Consider the following 24,283-nt stretch of genomic DNA (forward strand, 5'->3'; position numbering starts at 1 on the left):
CCTGCTTTTCCAGTTAAGAGAAGCCCCGAAGACTGTGCAGGGAAAATCCTTAAAGAGATGTAGTGAGGCACTTGGAGCATATTAGTTGTAGGAGTGATGGGGATACACACTAAACCAGGCCAATTACCCACTAAATTACCTCCAAGTGGTGGCGGAGATGAGCTGTCTGGCTAGGCAAGCAACAGATTCCTTTAAAAGTAACAAATGTTCTTTTAACTCTTATAGTAAAAGTCACATTTTCACCAGTTAATACCAGGTCCAGAGACAAGAATTCACAAAGTGGAGATAAAACCCAGCAGTTTCAGGCAAGAAGAGCTCAAGCACAAATTATTTTTACAAATCAACTGAAAGGAGGATCAATCAGTAGTTTTTAAACTGCCTTTCTGAAAAGCAAATCAGAAAAACTAATACTTAACTACCTTTATACTAGGTCTTATGAAGTGCCAGCACATTTAAATAGCTGCTTTATCAGCCTATAAATCACCTTCAACATTCAGTGACTATGAGTAAGAAAAGGTTTTACTCCAGGTCCTTTGTCTACTCTAAGTTCTCCAAGAAAACAGAAGGCAAGACTGAAAAAGGGGGGTGACCTCCAATTACACCTTTTATTAGTTAGCACTAGTGTGACTGAGTCCCCTTCCCTATTTGGTTCTGAGAAATGTGAAGTGATGAGTCAGTATCCATGGGTGGTTTCTCAAGAACTTGAATTTACCCTTGGACTACTTTTCCAAGATTCCAGACACCTATTACATATAAATAATCTTTTTAACTATCTGCAAAGCCTCATTCTGAACTGTTTGTTCCCACCCCTTTCCCTGTACTGCCATTTCCACTGGGTTTGCTGGGTGCAGCAATACTGTAAATGAAGCCTTCAGCAGCCTAAAGAAAAGACCTGACTGTTCACACTTGCACACCACATGAAGTGTTTGTAGTAAAATTCCATGTGTACTGGTACTTTTTAGCTTTTCTTTGAGGGTAGTCAATAGGGCAGATAGAGTGAAGTGCTTAAACCAAAACTCTTCCCACCTCTAAAGCTATAGACTTAGAAACTGATGTCCAGTCTGCCCTTCATTGCTTGCTTTAAATACCTTTCTTATTAGAATTCAATTATACAATACATGCTGAAGACACATTTAAGTAGAAGATATATCCCAGAGCACTAAGCCTGTATCTCAGTCTGCCTTTGCAAGGACTCGAAAGAGATTAAGGCCAGAAATGGCATCTACTTTATCCTGCAGCTGTAACAGAGACTCAAGAATCTCAACAACAATGTTTTTAAGTGCTTTATATTTATTATAAAGTATTAATAACTGAATGTATGGAAAATGATTCTCTGTACAAGAGAGTAACATGACAGCTTTTACAAGTTCTGCTATACAGTACATGAAATGCTGCACATTTTTTCAGCCGCTTCAAACAGTATTTGCTATACAAGTCAAAAAGGGTAAACTTAGAAGTTTATTTATAATACAGTGTGTTAGAAAGCACAAACAAATAACATTCAAAATAAACAAGCTCCAAAAAAAAATCAAAAGAAGTCTTTAGATGGCATGTACAGAGATTATACTCAAGTTTCAATATACATGTTATTGTTCCCCACAAGATGCTCCACTTTACTGGATTCCTGGAACATGATGAGAATTGAAGGTGCAAGAAAAGCACCTCTCAAGCCACATAAGAACTGGATGGGCAGAACAGCAATTTCCTGAAGTGCTCTCCACAGTCTTTGGCTCTATTTATTACAGCCATATACTGTGGCAACACGAGAAGAGAGATGGGCCTCAATTAGCAGTACTGTCAATGCCAATCCAGTTATCTGGGGAGCTGCTAGAGCAATTCAAGGCACTCTTCCCAGTGCTGCCAGCCCACAGAACTCCCTGTGCAGGACACAGCATTTTAAGAGAACCAGGCATGTTCTTGAATGACATGGAACAAACAGTTCAAAACAAACTCCTTCTGAATGTCCAGTTCAAAGTTCATACTTCCCAGGCACACCAGCCTAGAGAAACATTCATGTGTGTGTCACTCACACTGCTCCAATGTGTTTAGTTGCTCTGGTTAAAGTGGTGTAAGGTATCAGCAGCTTTGAAGATAGTGTTCTTGGGGCATGGTGAACCTAAACTCACAGTAAGTTCTTAAGCCTACTTCACAGTTTAGCAGCTGTCTCCTCCACTTTTCCTTTTCCTCAAGAGGCAGTGCCTACAACAAATCAGCTTTTACAGCTGTTCTGCTTACAACACAAACCAGAATGCCAACATCCCCCCAAAATGTACCCACAGCAAGTTTGCTCTGATGCATGTGGTATTGACACCTAATTTTAAGCTTCTCCCATAATACAAAATAGCTCCTAGACTTAAAAGATTTAAAGATATTGCATGGTTGTATTTTACTTTTGCCTCCCAGTCTCTTTCCAACTATTTATGGAACTGTAAACAAGTAATTTTTATAGTCCTCAGTACTGTACACCTGCATTCCCAGGAACTGGAATTCAGTGACGCCTTCATTAGAGATACAGTAGCCTAAGCACAGTGAAAGTTCTGTTCAGCTGCCCTCTTCATACGGTACCCAACAGTCCACTCCTCCCACATTCACACCTTCAGCTTCCTCTTCTGATCAAAGTAGGCATCAAATCTGGATAACGCATATTCCTGGAGAAATAAGGGACATTCAGTATTCAATACAGTAAACAGCTGTTTTCTTTTTTGGGATGGGGAAACAATGAGGTATTAACTGTGTTACTTTCCTAATCCATCATCTCAATGCACTAATTAGCTTTATTCAGAAGGATAATCTCTACAGAGGTGTTCTGGCTTCTCAAAATTTCCTCCAGTTTTGTTTCCATTCTAACACAATTAGCTGCTGCCAAAATGTCAGAAAAAACAGTTATTAAAAAGGCCAGGACTTCACTGAAAAGGCTGGCTCCTGCAACACTTCCAGTTTGATATTCCATCTACCTGCCAGTCCTATCACTTTGCAGTACACTGAGCACAGACCAAGAGCTGGGCTGATCCCTTTCTCAAGTACAAGCTGCTACCTGGCACAGATATTGCTGCACACTGAACATCACCAAGAGACAGCATGTGCACTTTGAGTTTGCACTTAGTTTGAAATTCTCACTGCATGTTGGCCTCTCTCTTTTCTGGGATGTCTTATTGCAGAATAATGCTGCTGGACACAAGGCTGTACACTTCCTACATAACCATGGAAACAATTTATGAAGTTTTTGTGATCTTAGATGTTGTATACATTCTTAAGGAAAGAGCACAAATTAGTAACAAAAGGATTTTTTAAAATTTCACATGACTTAGAAGATACTGGTTGCTGTGAGAGGCCATTCCATTGCATTTTCAATAATGTATTGCAGGTTATTTAGGTTATTTAGATTATTTGTTTTCAGTAGTGTAAAACTACAATTATAAAACTTACCAGGTACCCAAACTCAATGGATGAGATCTTTGCTTGTATAATAGACCACAGACCCCAGAAGAAGTGTGATGCAAGGGCAAACCTGAAATTACAAGGCTATGTTATTGAAATAAATGCCTAGCTAAGTCACACCACCTTATTTCCATATCCTCTTACAACATTCCCTAGTTTGGGGATATCCACACCTTTTCTTCAACTATGGTTCTACAAAAATAATGCCCCATTGAGTAGTATTCTGTTTACTTCACTATTAGTGTATATCACATATCTAATGTTACAGTGGACAGATCATTCTTTAGCACATATAAACAGCTTTCAATCTCTCTTGGCTCAAATTCCTCACCAGTGAAGTATGTACAAGGATAGGTACCACAGTGGAAGTCTGAACATACAGTTGTGCAAGGCAAGTTACCTGTTAACTTCTACCAACACTACTTCTTCTAGTTCAGACTTCTCTTCATTGCTCAGATTTTCAAAGCCATCATGGAATGCAGACAGGTAACTGGAGAGGAAATGAAGCTGAAAGGCAAGTAAACAACTGAGTTACAACTTTTCATCTCAAGATATATTGGTTTCTTTCAGGCCTAGGCAGACCTTCTAATAAATTGGCATTTATTTTTTTCCAACCATCCAGTGTTGGAGTTACCTTTAAGATTAATGGGGCTCCTAACAATTGCTTCAAAGTCTGGTTTAAGAAAAGTTATCATGTTAGGACAGGCAGTATATTGCTACTGCCAACTAATTTCACAGTTGCAGTCTACAACTACTGGACTTTTTTGTGGTAGATGGGTATACCACACATAGTAAATATTCTGTCCTGAATAGCTATTAAGTTACTATGATTTTTAAAGCAAAGCTAGTCAAGATTAGACAAATTATTACACTTGAAATCATGGAGGAAATATCTTGGGACTCAGTAAGTCCAAAAAGGAACTGAAAAAGAGTCAGCATACAAAGACTGGACACTGGCATTTAACTATGACTTCTGTGTCTACCTGCTGTTTCTTCGAAGGATATTTAAGAACACTGGCTTTGAAGAATGGGTACTTCTCATATGAATAATCATACATCCATTCACAGAAGTGATTTCCAATGTCAAATCCTCTGAAAAAGAAACAAAGTACCTCAATATTTGCAAACTAGCAATCTGGGTATTTTTTAAGCAAACCCAAAATCAAGTTTAAAAGCACTGCACTACTCAGAATTTACTGCAGTTTTCCTGGAGGTAGAGAATTGATAACCAGCAAACAACTTTTTGCAAGTTATTATAAAACAGCAAAGAGGGGCAGTTAAGAATGAAAGCTATCAGCTACATGAAAATATTAGACTTTGCTACCAAACTTTACTTTATACCAATAGACACAGTAAAAATACTTGAGTATGTAGTACATGTCAGTATGAAGTCAGACATCTCTAACATTGGCATTCTTGCAGGCAAAGAGATCATATTCAAAGTTTTCAACATATTCCACTTTTACATTATTGGAATTCACTGTTTTATTATGTTCCTGCTATGGTGGTGTTTAATCCCAGTGACTATATACACTTAGATCATCCTTAAAAACACTTAACTACATGTCTGAGGGAAGAAAAACAAGCATGTTGCATAAGCATGTAGTGAAAAACTTGTATTCTCATCGGCTTAGATGAAAAAGCCATTAGAAAGGACAGAAATAAACATGAAGCAAAGCTGCCCTACATACATATGCACACAAAATCTACCCTTTTTTTCAGCTTCCCACTAGAAAGAAATTTTGACATGCAAGCAAGAAGCCATTTGTGCATAACAAACCCTCTAATCTGAACAATCAAGAAGCCACAACAACTTTGCCTCTGCTAAACTCAACAGCATCAGAACAGAACTGTTTTGATTAGTTATATTTGCTAACCACCACTATCAAAGCAGAACACAATTCACTAAAATAGACAAACAATCAGCAATGCAGCACTTGGCCTCCCTGCAGCATGCAGAAAGGAACACAATCCCAGGCTGAAGAGAAAAAGTGTTTACCGGTAATTATAGCTGCTGTATTCAAAGTCAATGAGCATCAGCTTCTGGTTTTCTGAACTCTCTCTGCCTTCCAGAAGTAAGATATTACCTGAAAATTAAGATAATACTGCATATTTAATAATGCAGGAAAATCAGAAAAAAGCAATACTGTGTATCTCAAGGAACATTGTTCAGCTAATCCTAGTTATCCCTTATATCTGCACTGAAAAGTTATAGGTGTGCTGGTTTTGGCAGGGGTAGTTCACTTTCTTCACAGTAGCTGGCACAGGGCTGTGTTTGGATTTGTGGTGTTGATAACACAGGGATGTTTTTGTTATTGCAGAGCAAGTGCTTCTGTAGAGTCAAGGTCTTTTCTGCTTCACAGCCCAGCCCAAAAAGGGACCAGGGTGCAGGCAGAGTTGTGAGGAGATACAGCTGAACAGCTGACCAAAGGAATATTCCATACTGTATGCTCACTATGTAGAGTGGGAAGGAGGAAGAGGGGATGTTTGGAGTGATGGTGTTTGTCTTCCCAAGTCACTGGTGTGTGTGATGGGGCCCTGCTCTCCTGGGGATGGCTGAACACCTGCCTGCCTGTGGGTAGCAGTGAATTAATTTCTTTGTTTACTTCGCTTGTGTAAAAAAAGCAAAAGCAGCTTTTGCTTTCCCTAATTAACTGCCTTTATCTCAGCCTGTGAACTCTCACTTTACCCATCCAATTCTCTTCCCAATCTCATTGGGAAGACTGAGTGGCTCTGTGGGGCTGAGTTGCCAGCTGGGTTTAGTTAAAGCCAGGCTGCACTGGCTGTTTACCAGCTCTCTGGAAGTTGAGATATATAGCTTTACCTTGTAAAGCTGAAAGCAAGGAATTTTTTTCTGTACAGGGAGAGGCAAATTTGCTCTCCCAAGGATCCTCTTTGCCCAGTTCAGCTTGCAGCTGGCTCAGGTGGTCCTGTCAGCCTTACCGGTCCTTCCTGCATTGTTTCTTTGCACAGTTTGAGATCTATAAATTTCACAGCATCTCTCCAATCAGCATAGGACTATCACTGATCATGCAACATTTGGGACAGAAATTGCTTTTCAGCAGTTTGATCACTCCGCTGTTCTAATACGTGGCACAACCAGTACCTATATAGAAAGTTTAGGCAATTGCTTATGTGTCTTTCAAGTCACACAGTCACTATAATTCATCTAAAAGACATCAAGTCTGCCTCTGTCAAGTAGCAGATAGTAAACAAATGTAGAGCAATGTCAAGTTCTGCAGGAGTGTGACTCTGCAGGTCCATCTGTTCTCCATGCCACACTCTTGCACCAACAGAAACAGCAGCACAGAGCACAGTATTTCACACACATCCCCCAAACCCCTTGGAGCTTTAGGCTCCTCATCTTGCCTCAGCCCTATTATGCTCTGACTCCTCCAGCAGTGCACCTTGCCACATCAGCAAGGAGAGCTCCACTGACATCTCAGATTAGTGGCCTTTTCTGCTTCTGCTGCCTATCCTTGTGTCCACCCTGCAGGGCAGTTCCTCAGCCAAAGCTGGGACCAGTGACAACAACAGCCCTGCACACAGTGCCACTAGAGCATCCTTCCAGCTCAGCCCAGCTTACCCACTGTTCAGGTGACACAGCATACCCAACACACCTTCAGCCTTGCTTCCTCCTCATCTTTTTCAGGAAAATTGTTATTCCTTCCATGACTCCCAGACAACACTAAAAAAAGGTGGATAAGGTTTTCCTAATGTTTCTTATCAGTAGAAATTAAAAACTGCCATGTCAAACTGCCCTGCTCTCCATTTCACCACTCACTGCACTTCTTAGGCATCTTTCTTTTAGAATGACGCCAGTATACCCTACTCTCTGATCATGTGTATTGCAGCAAAGCAAGGGATGGTCTAAACACAAAACACATAAGGCTCCCATCATCAACTGACCTGTGCTACCAGAGCATGAGTACATTCTTGGCTTAACCCATTCACAACACCAGAGTTCTCTGAAAAAGCCTGAAGGGCTGCAGAACCCATACTTTGCTTTGGTACTGGAGCACACCAGTCAGGGCAGTACCTCCACAACGTGGCTACCTCTCAGAGAAGCCAGCAAGTCACCAGAAAAGGCTCAACAGTAAATGACTGAGCAATATTGAAATATTAGCAGCTTACCCTCCTGACAATCATTGTGGCAAAATACAACTGGTGAAGAAGTAGCTTCAAGCATAGCTCTAGAAAAAAAGCAACAGAGCATCTTTTAAGTAACAAATCACTAAGTTCAGTTCCACTTCCAGGTAATTTTGTTGTAAGAATTTGAAACACTATTCCCTTCCCAGCAATAGCCTATTTTCTTAATTAGGAACAAAACATCAGCACAATAAAGTTTGATTTCATGATCAGTACATCAGATCAGCAGTTTCATCATAGAATTTTGTATTTGTATGAGACTCAGGTTGGTCACAGTACCAAAAAGAACCCCCAGCTTGCAAAGTAAGATGAAGTGTTATGCTGTATAACATGTCTGAACAAGTATACAAAAATCCATCCAGAAACTGTGGAGATTAGAAGATAGTAATAGACAAAGTAAGCCTACCTTAGATTTTGCATTTCCTGGGGGAGATTGTAACTGAGAAGTTTGTTCAGTTTTCTGGTTTGGGATTCTCTGGTGAATTTAATTCTCATCACTTGATTTAGATACCTGGTAAGAGAAGACAATAATAAAGGATTTGTAACAGCAAGTATATTATTCTTCCCATACTATGATCAAGGAAGTTTGAAAGAGTTACTGAAGAAAACATTACTGTTCTTCAAGGTAACTGAAGTCCTTCATGTGATAGTTTCTGGGTACAGTGAAAGCTTGTGTTCTCAGACATTCAGGAAGAATGATCTGCTTATCAAAATTACAATGGGTCACCTTTTTTTCCCCCATAAAGTATTGCACAACTTACTTTTCCATTGTTCCAAAAAGCCACTTAGGTTCCTTATTAAATGGCATTTTCATGCCATGAAATCTGGCCATCTTCTCAGCTATTTCAGCAGATATGTCAGGTATGCTTAGTTCCTCAGTGCTCAGTTTCCTGCTCTGTAATAAAATACAGTAGTCGTACAATACAGTTAATTGATGAGTTACAGAACTGTGACTAGTTATAAACACTAGCATTAGGTTCCTTGCAGTTTACTGTGAAATACTAGTGTAGTACTCAAGCAATACCCTTTTTTGCTCTCAGATGAACTTACAAAGTTGCTGCCTTTACAAAGTTGTTAGCCAGCCCTACTAACAACTTAATCAATTCACTTCTAGATTCAAGACCTGGGGAGTATCACATCTCACACTAAGAATATCTTCAGAGCAGATCAAGTATAAATATTTAAGAACATCAAAAGCGTCTGCTCTTGTTGCTGTTAAAGGGAAGTGTTACTCCACAGCTTCCCCATGCTATGTTTGGTATCTAATAGGCTTTTTATCTTCATTTATTCTCCTCTGCTAGAGTTGAAGAGTTTTTAGATCTCTCCCCCTGGCAAGAGCTACAATGGGGCTCTCCAACACCCACTCTAACTGTATCAAATTACAGACAGCAATTACTACAGGCAGCCAAGTATTCCATTCCCACATCCCTGCTTTTCTGGGCAGTCCAGAGACCTTCTTGTCATGAACAATTACAACAGCTTCCAGCAGCCCAGTAACTAATTGTGAGCAGGACTTACGGGAATGAATTCCTCCAGTCGCCCTTGTGGGAAGATTCCATAGAGCTTTGGGCCGAGCGCTCTCTCTGCAAGAATGGCAAACATAACACTTTCTAGAACCATGGCTTCTGCTCCCTGCCAAAGAAATCAAAGCATTAGTTGGTGCTGGCACAGCAAATAACGTGGGTGTGTGCAACAGCTAAACTGTTACCAAGTGAGAAATTTTAGGGCTAGCTTTGAAAAGACTCAACATTCTACTAATCAAAGTTTCTTGACTAATAACTTTTAGTCAGCATGGGAGCAATACAAATATTTTGCTTTCAAGTTTAAAGCTGGGGAAGAAAACCTGCATTACTTCATTTTGGTGGGCCAGGTCAAAGGAAAACTGCAAAAACCAAAACACCCTCTCCTCTCTAACCCTGTGAGAACTCTGCAAATTCATTTCCTGGAGGAGCTCATGCCACTGAAACACAACACAGGAGCTACAAATATTATCCTATATCAACTATTTTAATACTCTTCAGAACACAGCCTCTCAAAAGAACATTTTAGCTACACAAGTGAATGAAATGAACAACACTTCTCATTTAGAAGATCGACTTAGAATGTGCTTAATGGAAGGAAATCCTAAGTTGTTTGGTTTTTTTTTTTGAAGTGAGGAAGTAATTTAAGCTCCTGCTAAGGAATATGTGTGTGAATAAATGTTCTTCCCTTTCTGCCACCAAGCATACCTCAAGTTTCAGTAACTTTTCTCTAAGGTTTTCATACATCAATAGGCTTGGTTCATAGCAACAACAAGCAGACAACTTTTTAATATGAATTTAAAAGTTAATAGAAATATGAAATATTTAGTCTTAAAAACACAATTAAAAATCACTGAATTGTAGCTTTCTGGATGGGTAAGATTATCTGTAAGTAAGCACAGAGGTCACATTATAAATATCTACTTCTAGCAATTATGTTCATCAGAATCCAGCTCTACTCAAATCCTAAAGACCGGCCAAGCATCTGCCTACTTTTGAGTAGTTCATCACAGAGTCAGGCCCATAACACTTAAAAGTCTATGTATGAAGATCACAACATTAAGAAACGTCTCAGGTATTTCTGACCACAGATCCTTTTGCATTATTGCAGTCAACACAATATCAGACAGTATATAACTCTATACTAAAGTTCCACTCTTGAATACACTCCAGGCAGCACCACTAATAAATTATTTTTATTGTTGTCCCACACATTATTCTGAGATCTTCAATAAATTCTAATGTTTCATATTGAAGTGTAGTAAAGACTCATGTAACTGTGTTCTGCAGCACTGAGACTTTAAGACAATTTACATATTAATGTATTGCATCTATGTTCTCCACCATTTTTTCATCCCAGTTCCTCAAAGCATCAAATGCTTTATCCACTAACACACCAAAAAAATGTTTTTAATCATTTCACATGCCCTCACCATCACAGGTCTGAACTCTTTCTATTCAGTTCTGAAATCTAATGCGAAACACCAAGAAAGAAATTAGTTACAAGCTACTGAATGTCCACTCTATTATTAACCAACACTGACTTTGACTGTGCCTGGTACAACACCAGGAGTTTTTAAGTCTGTTCCTATTAAGGTATCAGTTCCTTATTTCCATATCTTACTGAAAAGCAACGCTCTATTCTTGGATAACAAAGTACAAAAAGACCCTGTTATTTATTAAGACATCTCTTCATGCATCAGAAGTGACAAGCACTAGGAGAACTTTCCTCTACTGAAACCAAATGGTTATTTGAACACAAGACCAATAAGTTTTGGAACAATACCATCCATGTAATCTCAGGCACAAAGGCCTCTCCTTCATAATACCCAAGGGACCTTTTACCAAGTCTCCACTCCATACACTACTGTCAAACACAGGGCAGGTGTGGAAATAAGCCACTAAAGGACATGAAAGAAGTTCTATAGCATACTTCATATGGACACTGAACAAATCTGGGTATCTGACTCTTCAGCTTAGTGCTCACCTGATGACTTCAAAGGATCAAGCATTGTAGCCAAGGACATTATGTACCTCAATGCTTTCAAACACTTTGCAATATACTTATGGTGCCAAGACAATATTTTAAGATCTAAAGCTCTCAATTTTGACCAGTTTCAGAGATTGATCCATAAGCACTTGTATTTAGCTTTCTAGAGAAGATTGGACCACTCATGTTTTTAAATGAATACTTAAGAGATAATGTTTTATTTCAAACCTAGCAATTATAGACATTTTTACAAGATTTTCCCAGCATGCAACTCCCATACAGAGAGCCTTTATACACTTCAGTTGGAACTGAAGCTTCTTTTTTTTCTGCCTTAAGAAAAATTTAACTGTAAAATACATAAAGTAGTCATATTCTAAGGAAAATTACTGCCAATTATAGCAAAACCAAAGTAAAACAAATAAATTTCTGCCAAGAGGCCTTATGAGCTGACAGAAGACTATCCAATGTCTGGACACAGTTGTCACACACCAGGCAGCTCAGAAGCTACAATGACTTTGTTAGTGAACTCAGAGAATTTTATTGTCTCTAAAGAATATCATCTCCTCCCATAACCTAGACACATGAGAATTAAGAAATCCATCCTGACAGTAATTCTTGAGAACACTGACTCAACAGTGAAATTTCAGCACTATGAGATTAATAGCAGAAAACCTATCAGCAGAGAATCAGTATTTTCAAGCAACAAACACCACAAAATGAAGTTCTGAAGTTCAAAACCTAGTTTCCTGTACTGCGAAACTTCTATGAGCTTCTGTCACCAGGGTGGGGCTTATTTGGACTTTTAGAGTTTTTTAGAACTTTAACTCTTTTTCTACATGATTGTGGTAGAGGAGAAATCAAGCCATCTCCATTTTTCATCTTTGAAAAAAAAATTGAGGTATCAAACCAGTGCATTTTTCAGTTCAATCTTGGTTCAACTGATTGAAGCTGTTTCCAGTAAGCCAAAAAAGTTCAACAAAACTTCAAAAGCAGTCATTCAACAACAACAAATTTAAAACCAGTTTCAACTCACTGAAAGAAAATAAAACAAAACCAAACAAATGCTTGAAAATGTTTCAGATGGCATTCCCAGAAGGCAAAAACACAAGGGGAGAAATGCAGCACTTACCAATTGAGTAAAATGTACTTTTCCCTAGTCACTGCCAAAATCATTATGAGCCGAAAACAGTACATAACAACCAAGGCATCTGGCTAACATGCTGCAATGTTATCCCTTTCTGAAAATACACTGCCAGGATGGAAATCTAAATCACCAAATCCTGTTCAGATGACTTTAGGAAAAGATACACTCAGCTAAACATTATGCTGCAGGAGAAGAAATTATTCCAAATGCAAGAACTTGAAAGTTTGCAGAGCAGAGATGATCCAAGCACAGTGCTAATCAGGAACACTTCATGTCCAAGAGCAAGTTCTCTCCAGCTCCATGTACTTTCCTCAGAGTTCATCAATGTATTAAAAAATTAGGGATTAGGTAAAGCAGAGAACTGATGTTCATCTACTTAAGAAGAGTCTAAAACTAGAAATAGCAGTACTGATACCAATATTCAAAATGATAAGAAACCATTTAGGTTTAGGGTAGAATTGGGGGATGCTTCAAAATGTGGAATGCTTGAACCTTTCCAAACTCTGTCCAGACACTCACATAATGTTGCTTCTGTGAGCAAATAAATTTCTTTCCTTCATTACTTTTTACATTTTCTAGACACAGTCCAGGTGGAATAACTACTGGTTTAAAACAAGCAGGATCACCACATTTCCCTATAATCTACAAAATTCTGTGAAATAAGCAAATTTATTTACTCACTTGCAAGTCATTTTCCTTCTGAGACTGTACAGACTCCCCCTTATTACAGGACCTCTATGAATGAGAAAAAGCAAACACAATGAGAAGATGAAATTTCAAGTTATTAACCTGCAGCCACCAGAACAAAGGGAGTAGAAGTACCAGCTACAGTTAACTAAAAGTCTCAACACTGTCTCAGACCTGTGACAGCTACAGCACTAGTATCCATCTGACCTCTGACCACCACACTTCCAACAATTCCAAAATCTTTCAAAAGGATGTGCCACTGAGACCAAGCCACTCGTGTAAATACCTGATTTTCACTTATTTTTATTGTTTCCCAGTCTTTCAAAACAAGATTTCAATGCACCATAAGCTCAGAGGAATGTTTTTAATTAAGAGAAAATTAAGTCCCTCTGCATGACATCTGGGATGAGATTCTTCCAGCCAAAGCACTTGAGATGCATTACAGATTACATAAAGGTCTTACAAGGACTATTGGAAGAGTCATGTTATGAAGCTTGCAAAGCACGTTTGTTTGCTTATTACCTTATTTTCCAAATGTCTTGTGGCTAGAATTTTCTTATTTAGAGTGTGCTGTCTTGGCTGTATGTCCAGTGTACCACTGGCTGTGCAAATCCAAGACTGTTCTTGGAATGAATTGCCCATGTAAGCTAAAGGTGTCTCAGTAGGGACCACAGTATAGCAGCAAAACTTTAACAAGTTCCATGCATAACATATTGTACTAGGGTTGTTAAGAGTCATTATAAAGCAGTTACAGAACATTAAACCATACCCTCAGCAACTGAACCCTCAATGGCACATGCTTTTAATAGAGCTGCACATTTAAAAATACAAGATGTATTAAAAACCTTGTCCTTTAAAGGGCTTGAAGGTAAGGAGAAGAGAAGGCAAATATCTGCTTAGAATTAGTGACAGTTTGTGGCTGCTATTTATGTTGCAATTCCACCATAGACTGTTTAAACCAGACTAGCTTTAGAGGCCCATAAAGGCAGCCTGCATCTCCACCTTCTGAACACAAACATTTCATTCACAGAACCATGTGCACACCTTCCTGTTCCAAAGCTCTAACATGTCCAAAACAAGGGTGGAAATATGAACTTAATGGAATACAGTTAAGCAACACCAGCTGCCTTAAGTACAGTACAACAAGCTCTGCAGTTACAGTATTTCAGAAGCTATAGAAGAAGGGTAGTTAACAACAATCCATGGTCTTTCAGCAAGTACTTCCCATAACACTACTATGTACATTTAAAACAAGACAAAATGGAAACTACTATTACTTTATATTGCTTTCAAGGAAATTAATGAAGTCCAAACATATTCACTACAGCTAAATGTGTAACTACTCAATAGCATTAAAATCATTTAGAAAGGGCTTCTCTGAACAAGCATGGTCTACATCAATACCACTCCGATTTTTCTGAAACAGTCAGAAAGTTACTCACCATTCAGGAGTCTTTCCTGATAAATGGTGCTCTCAGAATGGTTCAGTTCAAACAGAAGGTAAGCACATTAGACTTTTCCCTAAAACCTGAACTGGCATCTGCTTTCCAGAGGTCATACTGTATAAAGAGCTAGCCAGTTCCAAAAGTCCACCTCAAATCGGTGTTGGAGACAGCCTAATGGCATCTGGCATTCTGCCATTAGAAAGGGACAGTTAGGGCTTTACTGCAGTCATCACAAGAGGAGACTTCTGCAACATCCCTTCCCTCTTTTCTGTTCCCTCAGCATGAAGCATTAGTTTCCAGAAGAAAATGAATACAAATATGTAAATAACTTGCAAATATGAATGGGAGCTTGGAGAGGATCAGACTTCACAAGCGGCCATGTACGCAGCCTAGGATTAGGAAATTCTTCACTATACATGGGCAAGGAGAACAAAGTTTGCAGGATGCAATATTATGTATCAGAACTTTAGGAGTTTAACAGATTAAAGTAGTAGAATTTGATTATTTCCTGATTCCACACTCACCTCTGAGAACAGTGGTTCAAAATAAGGCGTCTAATAATTTGATCAACCTATTTAACACACTTGTTCTTGGTGAAATCAAACAAGTTCACTTTTTCCATAACTCTTAATATCCCACTCCAACTAACGTCCAATTCTGGGAGCTATTTACATAAACAAAAATGAGGTGATTTCAATTACCTCAAAAAGAGAATCGTTGAGTAACTGCTAGAGCTTTTTAATTTGCTCTCTCTACATGGAAACTAACTAGAAAACGACATGTCTTCTACAGCTTCAAGATTTTTTCAAATATTTGTTCAGAGCTTTTATTGTGGGAAGAATTATTCTCAAAGCCCTGAGAAAGTTCACTACAGTTTTAGTAAGGAAGGACAACTATACTCAAGAGAAGCTGTTTAGAGTCTAATTTGTAATCATGTAAATTGAATGGGAAACAGTACACATTGATCTTTGCTCAGATGACCAGACAGTATTTATACATCTGGCAATTTGATACAGAAAATTGAGTTCAACATTTTCTTCCTAATGCTCCCAATTTCTTCTGTAGCTGAAAGATCACGTGTCTTACCAAAAAACCCAATTGATGCTTGACCATTCTGTACAGAAAAGGAACTTATCTTTTTTTTATACATAACTTTGAGTTCTGCTCACAAATTTAAATAAAATATAACTCAATTTTCCTGAGCTTACTCAGCTTTAGTTTTCAATCAAAATACTGCAATACTTTGAACCAGATAAATCCCTAAGAATTCAAATCTTAAATCACAACATCACGATGAATTGCCTCAGAGGTTAGAGGTGACCTGAGCAGGGGAAACTTTTCTAGAAGCCATCGGCAGATGTCAATTTGAACTCCAGTGTATGGAACAAAACCAGCTTTAGGTTTAGCAATAACCATTTCTGCTTCTAAGGATCTGCCATTGATCACTTATCCCTGTCAGATCTGAAGGAACCAATGCTAATTTGCTGAAGTCCTAAAAATCTAGCATGTGAAGAATTCCCAATTCAAGCTCTACAAAAGCCACAGCTCCAATCCTCTACATTTCAAGTTACCATTCTGTTATGAGGGAGCAGAGAAAAGGAAGGGACAAGTTTTTGATATTTTGTTATTGCTGTAAACATTCAGATGCACAGACAGTAGCTGGTGCTACTTAAGGCTTACTTTTAAACAATGAAATCCAGGACTAAAGAAAATGAAAGCTGTAGAGAATGCTCCACTTCAGAGATCTCATACTATACCGTGAATCGTGTCTGTCACCTGGAAACCAGAGTGCTCTAGGCACGATCGCATGGGCAAGCCTGCAGCAGAGAACACATGCATATACAACTAAAGTGGTACATTACCCCAGAACACCCTTAATGCCACCCAACACAAATATATCCCCGTAAGAGGTGCTTGGTTTCTTTCAAGCCGTCTGCCAGTGCCAGGGATTTGTAGTTACTCCATGCTACAAACAGACATGGACACCAACAACCACAGAAGACGTTGATCATTACAGTTACACAGCAGTCTGCATTTTATTTAGTTAGACAAAATAAAAGGCAGCAAGGCAGGTATGGAAAAAGATTTACCACAGAACCGTGGCAACCATTTATAATCATTTTGCATCTGTTCACATAGAAATTGAGACCAGAAAAGAACATTAGGTATCCTGGTTTGTTTTTCCTCATTTGTATACAAGATTTTGTTTTTGGCTGTTGTAAAGGTAACAGAGTCCCAATGAGTCAGAGTTCAAGGGTCTTTTAACACGTGTAAAAGAATGGGAATCAATCCAAGTTACCTTTTGATAGGTGAACTTAAATTTCACCTTGATTTGAGCTTATTTTGTGTTGATGCACCTTATGTTGAAATCCTATTAGCATTCTCAAGATGCTATTTTGAATTTAAGTAGAAACACTTTAGTGATATGAATATGAAATCCAATTATAAATCTGGACATTAAATGGCAATTGTTGGATAACCTTTAGTTTTAGTTGTTTACACTAATACAACCAACAGTTAAAGATATTTTGCCACAAGTTTTACTTTCAATGCTCCCCTTTAAATTTAGCAACTAAGCTGGAGCAAGAGTAAGTGAAGCAGAGTAAGACATTTCCCTTTTTTCAGTGTAGGACATATCTGCATTGTGCCTCAAACATTGGAGTTTTAATGTGGTTAGTACTTTAACCTGTCACAAGTACAATACTTGTCTTAAAAAAAAGTTCTGCTCAAGGATATACTCAAGAGAAGTCCTTGATTTATAAACATCCATGCCAGTGCGACCATTCATAATAATGGCCGAGCCAGCACAATTTATCTCCACCCAGCTCCCCCCAAAACAGTCATGCACACAAAAAATTGGCTTAAACATATCAGCTATGACAGAGGAAGGCACAAAGCCTTCCCTGTGTGGCAGCTTTAGCCAGCTGGCATGGTTTATATTGGATGAGTTTCATGTACTGACATTTGTGTCTTCCAAGAGTCATAATAAGCAAACTGGAGCTATTTTCAAACAGCAAAAAAGGTTCCTTTAAAAGGTGGCTCAAAGAATTATGGTGCCAGTATCATTCCTTCTTAAGTTAGTAATGAGAGGTCCATTTTTCACTTGTATTCAAAATTTTAACTTAAACTTGTCTTCTGTACATCCAATAATTTAGTGCAGGTTGCTATAGATACACAGTATTTACAGTACCGGGATGAAGAACTGATATCACTGGTTTGTGCTCCAATTTCAACAGAAAGTAAAATGGACAAGAGTTAAAACATGCTACAAAGGCTCAAACAAACAAGTGGTAACTACTAATACCCAGTGGCAGTTACAATAAAGTCATTGAGAATTAAGTTGTGATTTTAGCATAAGGTCTCAAAACTCAACTTACTTAAGCAGTGTTCCTTAATTCCTACAGGGTTTTTAACTTAAGCAACTTTACTAAAAATATCAAATTACTCCCACTTAACAGGCTTGTCATAACATTCTGCTTATGCCACCCAGAAACTCAGAAATCCTATGTGAGGTTTTCAAAATACCCAATAAAACAGTTTGCTTATATTTTAACTTGCATTTAAGGTATAGGGGCTGGAAGAGACAAATGTTTGTTGACAAAAATTGTGAACCTCAATGCAATCAAAGTTTTACCTTGGGACTTTCTCTGCTTACTTAACCATTAGTGAACTGCACCAACAAGAGCAGTCATTTCACTGCCACTATGGAAATAAAGGAAGTTAGACATCTCAAAAGATCCTTCAATACCAAGAGCAGAAAGGTTAGAAAGTTATGAACACACTTTCAATTTTCAAACCAAATTAGTTCTGATTTTAGAGCCCAAAAATTTATTTGGATTTCTTCAGTGGATAGGGGCAGAGAAGAGGCAAGTTAAAAAATACCCTGAGGGAAGAAGAGGGCAGCCAAATTCTAGAGTCCATTTTATTTTCACTTTGAAAAATAAGGGAAAGGCCATATTTCTTTACAGCTCTTGGGAAACAGAAGCTCTACCACTACAATAGTTTTACAGCCCATGTTCCTACTCAAGCTTTCTACATATTAACTCAGCATTACATTGAAACCAGTAATAATTCTTAAAAATAACCCAAACTTAGCATCAATCCTAGGAGTCATTTTGGAAACAAAGTTTCACACCCCCCTTTTTTTCACTCTGCTTTTACTGAGAGTGAAACTAAAAACTACTTAAGCTTAAATTACTGAACTTCTACACACTTTTCTTGTTTAACTTTCCCAACACACATATGGTGTTGTAGCCAAGCAATTCATGCTATTCCAAACCACTGGGATATTTTACATATTTCTGGTAAAGTTTGTTACCACAGGAAAGTTAACAACTCACATAACATAGTAAAGGAGCACTTCAAAGTCAGTAAAGCAACAGTATCTAATGAGATTTTTAACAGTAAGTTTGGTCAAGACAGCAGAAGCAGGAAGAATGGGCTGAAATCTCAGGAACAGAAAATCTTCTGCAGATATTGGATCAGTTGTTCAAAGCAAGTGACTGAGTACTGGAAAATATAAAATTAATTGATAATAAAACCAGACCCTCTAAGTCAAACAGAAACAAATGCCAACATACAGATGTAATGTTATGAAGCTGCAATTTTTCATAAGGTTAAACACTTACGTTATGATCGCTTATTTACAATATAATCAAGTACATAGCAGAGATGGATAAGAGAAGATCTGCTGTACAGTGCTAGAGTAACAGGCTGTCAGCTTTAGAAGAGACCTTTACAAGACTACAAAATAGTCTTGCTTTTAAATGTTACTATTTGAAACAGATTTGCCAACCACTTCACTTAAGGTGTGACAAATTTCAATACTATTTACATTTAACTAACCAAATAAAAGTAACATTAAGAGAGTTCAACAAAACATCTGGTTAAGTTTCTGTGCCAGCTATAAGGCATTTCACACATTCAGGAAAGCATGTTTTGGAATGAGATGACTGTACAGTATTGATGTTCACACTTCATTCTTAGTCTAAAACTACAGATCAAATTTTCTAGCAGCACAAGTACCCATATAATATCTAATAAAATGCTTGAGCAGTGTATAAGGTTGACAAAACCTTCAACTAACCTCCAAGATTCATAAGTGCTATCAAGATTAAAATTAAGCAGTTTAGTCTCTTGCAATCTAGCTAGTTATGTCAAAGTCCTATATTCTGTACAGAAGTATATTTTTCTGAAACACCACAGTCCAAACTTAAGACCATAAACAAAACATTAGTGCCCAAACAAACAGCAAATGAGCCTTCAGCTAATTCACGCCAGTCGGGATCTGTGTAGAAAGGAGTGTAAGTTCTAGACGATAACAAACCATAAAGAAAACTGCTTTCAACTTGCAATCTAACCCCCACCACAGAAACACTCCCTAAAGGAGAAACTGCATAGTGTCACAAATGAAGAACTCCAAACATGAGAGTGAAGCTACAGAAGCCCTCCCACTCCCAAAGCCCTGTATGTACTCACCATCTGCAGGATTGCACCGTACAAACGCAGGAGAACCGTCCGTGGCTCATCTGCAACTGCCTCAATGGTGTCGGGTAGCGAGCACTGAAACAGCATGTTGCTGAGGCCCCCTCTGCAGACACAGAAATACATTGATTAGCTAACTTGGAAAAGCACACCTTTTGTTTTCAACAGATTACAGGTGCAGTAAACGTCCTTCTGGTGTGATTAATTGGTCTAGTCTAACAAGAAAGTTTTCCAACAGTACCAATAATTTATATAAGGCTTTGATAAAGAAATGGCAGCTTCATGCTTTTTGGTGTACAGATCACCACCCAGAGCTATTGATCCAAATTACAGCTCAAGCTATTAATAAATGGATGTAAAATGCAACAAACAACTATGTAGAGCTAAGTAAATTATTTTCAGTGATGCTGGCTGGAGTCTTGTCAGATAGACTTGGCTGCACAAGCAAAGCAATGGCAGAAAAAGTTTAAAATCATGCAGTGACTATAAAACTCCAAACTTGAATTAAGAGCTGCTATCACTGGGATTGGCAGCTACAAAATCAGCTATAAAGTTTTAACCTGAATACCTGTGCTACAGCATTGCTGATGGAAGTCTCACTTCTGCTGTCTTTCTTAGGGGTGCATTTTCAATTTTGAATTTCACAATTAAAGCAGTTATTTGAAATAAGCTGCTCATGAATTTGTCAAATCTAAAATCACACTCAGTTTCTCTGATCTAGTATCTATCTAGATCTATAAAGCTGTGGACATCAAAATAAATGCTGTGACTTCTTCTTGTAAAAATGCTGTTGTTAAACAGTAATTATGTAAAAAACCCAGCATGCCTGTGTCTCATCTGAATGACTGAAGCACAGATTACCCTAATTTGTGTTTATCTTGATGGGATGCTAAGTTTCTTCAGGTTCTTGCGGCTCTTTAAAATACCCATCCACTCAAACCACATTTTCTTTACTGCTTTGCCTTTCTGCAATCTTTTAATTATCATTATGTTCATGAATGAAATTTTCAAATTTTCCTTCTGCAAGTGATTTTGCCTATAAGATACAATACCTTGCAGTGACCTTGGATTACAAGAATCCACAGCAGATCCAAAATGTAGTGGCTAAACTGCAGTTCTCAGTCCTAACCTGACATTCCTTTCAATGCTTTTTCAAATATTCTTCTGGGCTCTCTTTCAACAAAGTGGGGAAGCAGAAAAAACTTTCTGGAAAAAAAGGCTCCAAGAAGGAGACAGGGGCTGGCCTACATATCCAAAGTCAACAATGGAGAAGAAAAAAGAAATCTCAAGAAAACAGGGTAAAACAGCAGCTGCACAATATGCTTAAGAAAGGAGACAGAAAAGAACCAGGTGGCTTGGCAGGCACCCAAAAAAGGATATTTAGAGACAAGATATGAAGTAACTTTGAACCATGAAGGTGAACAGGTTGGAAAAAAACCCAAGAGACAGATGGAAAGGATATCAAAGAAAGAGCAGAGTCAGCTACTCAAAGACAATCCAAAAATTGGTTAGTTATACTAACTACACTTCTGGCTTTATCTGAACTCTGCTAGAAAGGTTTTTGTGGAAAAAAAAACCAAAACAAAACAAAAAACATTTGCTGCCTTTTCTAAGTCTCTGACAGAAACTTTGGTGAAAATATAAATAATTAAATAGAAGAACTAAGCACACTGAACAATACTTTACAAGAAATACTGGACTAAAGCTCAAGAATCTGTATAGTTACATGACCTAAATGCTCAGGTTGCAAAGCATGTGAAAGCCCAGACAAGCTAAGTGGAGTGCCTTAGTGATGCTGAACTCCATTTAACAGAAGTTTCACTGTAGATTAAGTTCACTATAGCATTTAAGACCTCAAAGGTTACCTGGAAAACTTATCAAGGAAATCCATACAGGAGCATAATAAAAGGCACTGTTCTTCTGGAAGGTCAGTCAACTCAACAGCTTGTTTAAAGGTCAAAAGGGCACATCTCACTCATACAGATACAGCTACTTAACTGACAGCTGTACAAGAGCATGATTTTGCAATATTAATGGACACACTGGAGAATGCACACTGAGTGAAACCACAATCAGCAAACCAATATGATGCATCTTCCAGAAATGAAAGTGGTGAGAAGACTTTTGCCAAAAAAATCCCAACTACTAATTAGCATGGCTTTATATGTTCTTAAGTTTCAGCTCATCTGCTCTTCTGCCAAATGTGGAAACCCCCAAGCCATTCTGAAGTGTTGTCTCACATGAGAGGTTTCCAAGAAATACAAAGATAACTGCTAAAATGTAAGGCTTTAGAAAGTAAGAACCAAAGTCAGCAACACACATGAATACAGATGAAAATTTAATTAAGCAACTCAAACTAGACATATCAGACTAGTCTATTGTTTAGGAATTGTATTGGTTTTGTAAAAAGTTCTCTCCCTTCATTAACTCCTTATGATCATGTCAAGTGAGGAGAAACAACCTAGAAAAACAATACTACCTGCACTGGGTCTCAGCGAGTGTCTAATTTTTTTCAATAAGGCTTTTAAAATAAATTTAGAAATGAGCAGGATGTGTTCTAACCACACTTTTACACATCAGAGCTTTGTCAACTGTGTATGCTCCCTTAGGTACCTAGGGTACACGTGTGCATGATTTGTGTAGGACAAAAGTAGAAAGATAGGGAAAGCAAACTGATAACAGTATCCTTTGAAATTGTCCTCGACTCTATGTTGGATCAAGTAGAACGATCGGTCTGGAAGATGTGAGACAAGCAGTGCGTAAAGGGGAAACTCTAAAGTAACATTGGTTTAGTTAGAGCAAAATAAAGATGCTCTTTAATTCTGCAAAGAAGGCACAGATCTCCAACACATTACATCATATGGCTTCCAGAACGTCCCCAATTTACATATTTCTGCTGCCAACGTGCTGAGTCACAAGCACTCGTTACTGTGTGCTGTAGAAGATGACTCACATCGCCGGTACACCGCGTTTACCTGATGACTTCTCAGTGCGGAGCAGCCAGGGCCAGCCCATCAGGCCCTTTTCCCCGGCAGGGAGCTCGATGCAGCGGTCCCTGCCGGCTCCATCCCTCTCCCGGCCGGGCGCGGGGCCCCTCCCCCGGCGCGGGCCGAGACGGGGCCATGGCGATGCAGCAGCAGGAGCAGCCGCCGCCTCCCCGCACCGCCGCCCGCTCCGGGCCGGGGGCGCGGCAGCGCAGCCCGCGCCGCCCCCGGGACCCCCGCACCGCCCCCGCACCCACCGGCCCGCTCCCGCCGCCCACTAAGCCCAATCCGGGAGAGATTTAAAAGAATGAAATGAAATTAAAGACGGAGCCCCCTCGCCTCCCCCGCCGGTGTGGGCTCAGACCCGCGGCGCGCCCCCGTCCCCGCCCCCTGGGTGGGCCACCTCCCCCTCCGCGCTGACCTGATGGGGCTGATGCGCAGCTGCTCCTCCCGCAGCCCCCGCCAGGCCCCCGGCAGGAACTCCTTGCACCACAGATACGCCCGGCGCCGTGTCCGGGGGTCGAGCGGCGGCGACTCCTCCTCGAGCGGCGGAGGCAGCGCTGGGGGCGGGGTCGCGACACCAACGCCTCTACTCGCCACGGTGGGGTCCTTTCCCTCGGGGTCGGGGTGAGCCAGCGGCGAGGGCGGCTGCCCGGTCGCGGCGGACCCGCGGTCAAGGAGGAGCCCGAGCGGGGACGGGTCGGCGTCGCCGTTACAGAACTTGGTTTTCATGGCGCGGCGTGGGGGGGGCGCGGCGGCCGTTAGGGCGGTGGGCGGGGGCGGCAGCTCGCGTACGTCCCTCCGCAGTCAGCGCCGGCGGCGAGTGAGCCCCGCGCTCGTGCCCGGCCCCCTTTTTATACGGCGTCTCGGCACGCGGGCCCGCTCGCGCCTCACGCTTCATGACCGTTTGCCTGTGATTGGCTGGAGCGGGCTCTCGGTTCCGCCCTTGGAGCGGGGGTGGGTAGGAAAGGGAGAGGGCGGGCGCGCGCACCCGGCTCGCGGCCCCTCCGGGCGTCTGTGATTGGTGCACGCACGCGAGGGGAGCACGAGGCGCTCGCCCGCCGGGCGGGGGCTGAGCCTGAGGGGAGCGCTGAGGGAAGGTGAGAGAGAGGGGGAAGGAACGATAAAAAGGAGGGAGGGAGAAAGGCAAGGAACGAAAAAAAGGAGAGAGGGAGAGAGGGGACACTTCACGGTGCTCTGTGCCGTGGAGCTGACACCACTGGGCCCGCGGTGATGCGGTGCTGGATGGAGCCGGCACCCCCTCAAGCAGGGCTGGCCTTAGTTAGGGCTGCGCAACGCGCCGGTGTTATTCGCTCCGTGACGTGACACCAAAATATGTGGGAAATCTCCGCACGGTGCGACGTGGGTCGCGGCAACCAACAATACGCTTATTTAAAGTCCGCTCCTTACTGAAAGTTACGGAGTTACTTAGTTACTGTGTG

General features: G+C 40.1%; 1 protein-coding gene across 2 annotated transcripts; it reads right to left on the bottom strand.

Moving 5' to 3' along the window:
* Window positions 1-1,272: 1,272 nt before the first annotated feature.
* CHKA (choline kinase alpha) lies at window positions 1,273-23,612 on the bottom strand. 2 transcript variants are annotated; one of them, XM_059474144.1, is made up of 12 exons: window positions 23,263-23,612; window positions 19,852-19,963; window positions 12,923-12,976; window positions 9,106-9,219; window positions 8,349-8,482; window positions 7,994-8,098; window positions 7,573-7,631; window positions 5,438-5,525; window positions 4,422-4,530; window positions 3,839-3,945; window positions 3,427-3,508; window positions 1,273-2,648 (listed from the first exon to the last, which is right to left on the bottom strand). In XM_059474144.1, the coding sequence occupies exons 1-12, from the start codon at window positions 23,571-23,573 to the stop codon at window positions 2,589-2,591; spliced, it is 1,335 nt and encodes a 444-aa protein (XP_059330127.1). In that variant the 5' UTR covers window positions 23,574-23,612; the 3' UTR covers window positions 1,273-2,588. The 2 variants fall into 2 exon arrangements, with proteins under 2 accessions (XP_059330127.1, XP_059330128.1); XM_059474145.1 differs by lacking the exon at window positions 12,923-12,976.
* Window positions 23,613-24,283: the final 671 nt, after the last annotated feature.

Source organism: Ammospiza nelsoni, chromosome 6 (genome assembly GCF_027579445.1).
Source record: "Ammospiza nelsoni isolate bAmmNel1 chromosome 6, bAmmNel1.pri, whole genome shotgun sequence".
Taxonomy (NCBI): Eukaryota; Metazoa; Chordata; class Aves; order Passeriformes; family Passerellidae; genus Ammospiza; species Ammospiza nelsoni.

Bases quoted from the DNA above. Each gene is read 5' to 3' on its own strand.
- CHKA (XM_059474144.1), bottom strand. From the start codon at position 23,573: ATGAAAACCAAGTTCTGTAACGGCGACGCCGACCCGTCCCCGCTCGGG. The intron at 9,220-12,922 runs GTGAGTAAATAA...TTTCTTTGGCAG, and splicing joins AGAAGGAAAATGACTTGCAA to GGAGCAGAAGCCATGGTTCT. The intron at 3,946-4,421 runs GTAGACACAGAA...CTTGCCTTTCAG, and splicing joins ATCCTTCGAAGAAACAGCAG to CTTCATTTCCTCTCCAGTTA.